General features: G+C 63.1%; 1 protein-coding gene across 1 annotated transcript; it reads right to left on the bottom strand.

Annotated features, from left to right (window-relative positions):
• Nucleotides 1-6: 6 nt before the first annotated feature.
• LOC113980312 (1-phosphatidylinositol 4,5-bisphosphate phosphodiesterase gamma-1-like) lies at nt 7-1,410 on the bottom strand. Its single transcript, XM_027707537.1, has 3 exons — nt 1,304-1,410; nt 1,008-1,192; nt 7-505 (listed from the first exon to the last, which is right to left on the bottom strand). Exons 1-3 carry the CDS (start codon nt 1,406-1,408, stop codon nt 454-456), a joined length of 342 nt encoding a protein of 113 aa, XP_027563338.1. The 5' UTR covers nt 1,409-1,410; the 3' UTR covers nt 7-453.
• Between the last annotated feature and the right edge of the window lie 73 nt (nt 1,411-1,483).

Raw genomic sequence — 1,483 nt, 5'->3', positions numbered from 1 at the left:
CCCCCCCTTGTGCCCTAATACTGTGGCTGGTCCAGACTCCCCTCCCCCCCCGCTGTATGTACAGGCTGGATAAAAGAAGAAAATACAGATATTTATAGAGGGGGGACAAAACGCCCCCCTGACCTCCCCCCCCAGAGTGTCCCCTGTGTCCCCACCCTGGGGTTTCACTGCCAGCCCATCCTGTCACCCGTCCCCAGGATGGAGGTGGCCATTCCTGCCCCATCCCGGCCTGGCTGGGCCCCGTGCCTCAGTTTCCTCATGAGGGGGAAAAAGGAGCCACGGTGGCCACCCCGTGGGGACAGGGGGGTGGCCACGAGCCCCAGGGGACGTGGGATGAAAGCTGGAGGTCACCCAGTCCCGGCCACGGGCAGGGGACCAGCTGTGGCCACCCCACCTCCCCGTGTGGCCGGAGAGGAGGTGGCCGGGGAGCTCCCGCGCTCGCGTCCCTCCCGCTCAGCTGCGCTTGGTGACCATCTGCCGGTCCCTCTTCTTCTTCTCCATCAACCTGGTGGGGAGCAGAGGGGTGGCTTTAGAACCGTGGAATCACAGAATCACAGAATCAGCCGGGTTGGAAAGCACCTCTGAGATCATCAAGTCCAACCCTTGATCCAACCCCACCGTGGTTCCCAGCCCATGGCACTGAGGCCACATCCAGTCTCCTCTTAAAAACCTCCAGGGATGGAGAATCCACCCCCTCCCTGGGCAGCCCATTCCAATGGCTGATTACCCTCTATGGAAAGAATTTCTTCCCAATATCCAACCTAAACCTCCCCTGGCACAGCTGGAGACCGAGCCCTCGTGTCCTACTGCTGGTTCCTGGGAGAAGAGATCAACCCTCCCCCAGCTCCCCTCTCCTGTCAGGGAGTTGTAGAGTGATGAGGTCTCCCCTGAGCCTTCTCCTCTCCAGGTTGAGCCCCCCCCCAGCTCCCTCAGCCTCTCTCCCCATAAGACCTGTGTTCCAATCCCAAGAGGGAGCACCCAAAGGCGCGGGCAGGGGCCACACTCACTTGCGGTTGCGGACCTCGGTGAGCTCCATGAGCCGCTCCTGGGCCGCCCGGAGCTCGTCCAGGCGCTGCTGGTAGCGGGAGTCGCAGCCGTTGGTGCGCTCGTAGCTGGAGACCTGGCTGGAGAGCTCGCTGGCGCGGTCCCGCAGCTGCTGGATGGACGAGTAGAGGTTCTCCTCGTCTTCCTCCTGCCCCAAAACAAAGGGGTGAGCGTGGGGGGACGGGCAGGGCACAGCCACCCCCGAGGAGACGACCCTCCTCGTTGGGGTCGGGGAAACGGAGGCGACGGGGCCACCTGCCTTGGCGTTGATGATCTCGATGTGGATGAGGAGGGAGGCGAGTTCCAGGTCCTCGGTGTAGCTGTTCTTCAACGGCACCGACCGGTAGCCTGGACACAAGACCATGACAGAGCTCAGGGCCACGGCAGGGGCCGAGCCCCTCACCATGGCCGGCACCCCGAGAGATGATGATGATGATGA

This window comes from Neopelma chrysocephalum, unplaced genomic scaffold, assembly GCF_003984885.1.
Source record: "Neopelma chrysocephalum unplaced genomic scaffold, ASM398488v2 Primary Assembly neopelma1_93607, whole genome shotgun sequence".
NCBI classification, from domain to species: domain Eukaryota; kingdom Metazoa; phylum Chordata; class Aves; order Passeriformes; family Pipridae; genus Neopelma; species Neopelma chrysocephalum.
This window is presented reverse-complemented; position numbering and strand designations above follow the sequence as displayed.

Excerpts from the sequence above, each read along its gene's own strand:
- LOC113980312 (XM_027707537.1), bottom strand. The coding sequence starts at position 1,408 with ATGGTCTTGTGTCCAGGCTACCGGTCGGTGCCGTTGAAGAACAGCTAC. Across the intron at positions 1,193-1,303 it reads TCGAGATCATCAACGCCAAG|GAGGAAGACGAGGAGAACCT; the intron begins GCAGGTGGCCCC and ends GTTTTGGGGCAG. Across the intron at positions 506-1,007 it reads ACCGAGGTCCGCAACCGCAA|GTTGATGGAGAAGAAGAAGA; the intron begins GTGAGTGTGGCC and ends GCTCCCCACCAG.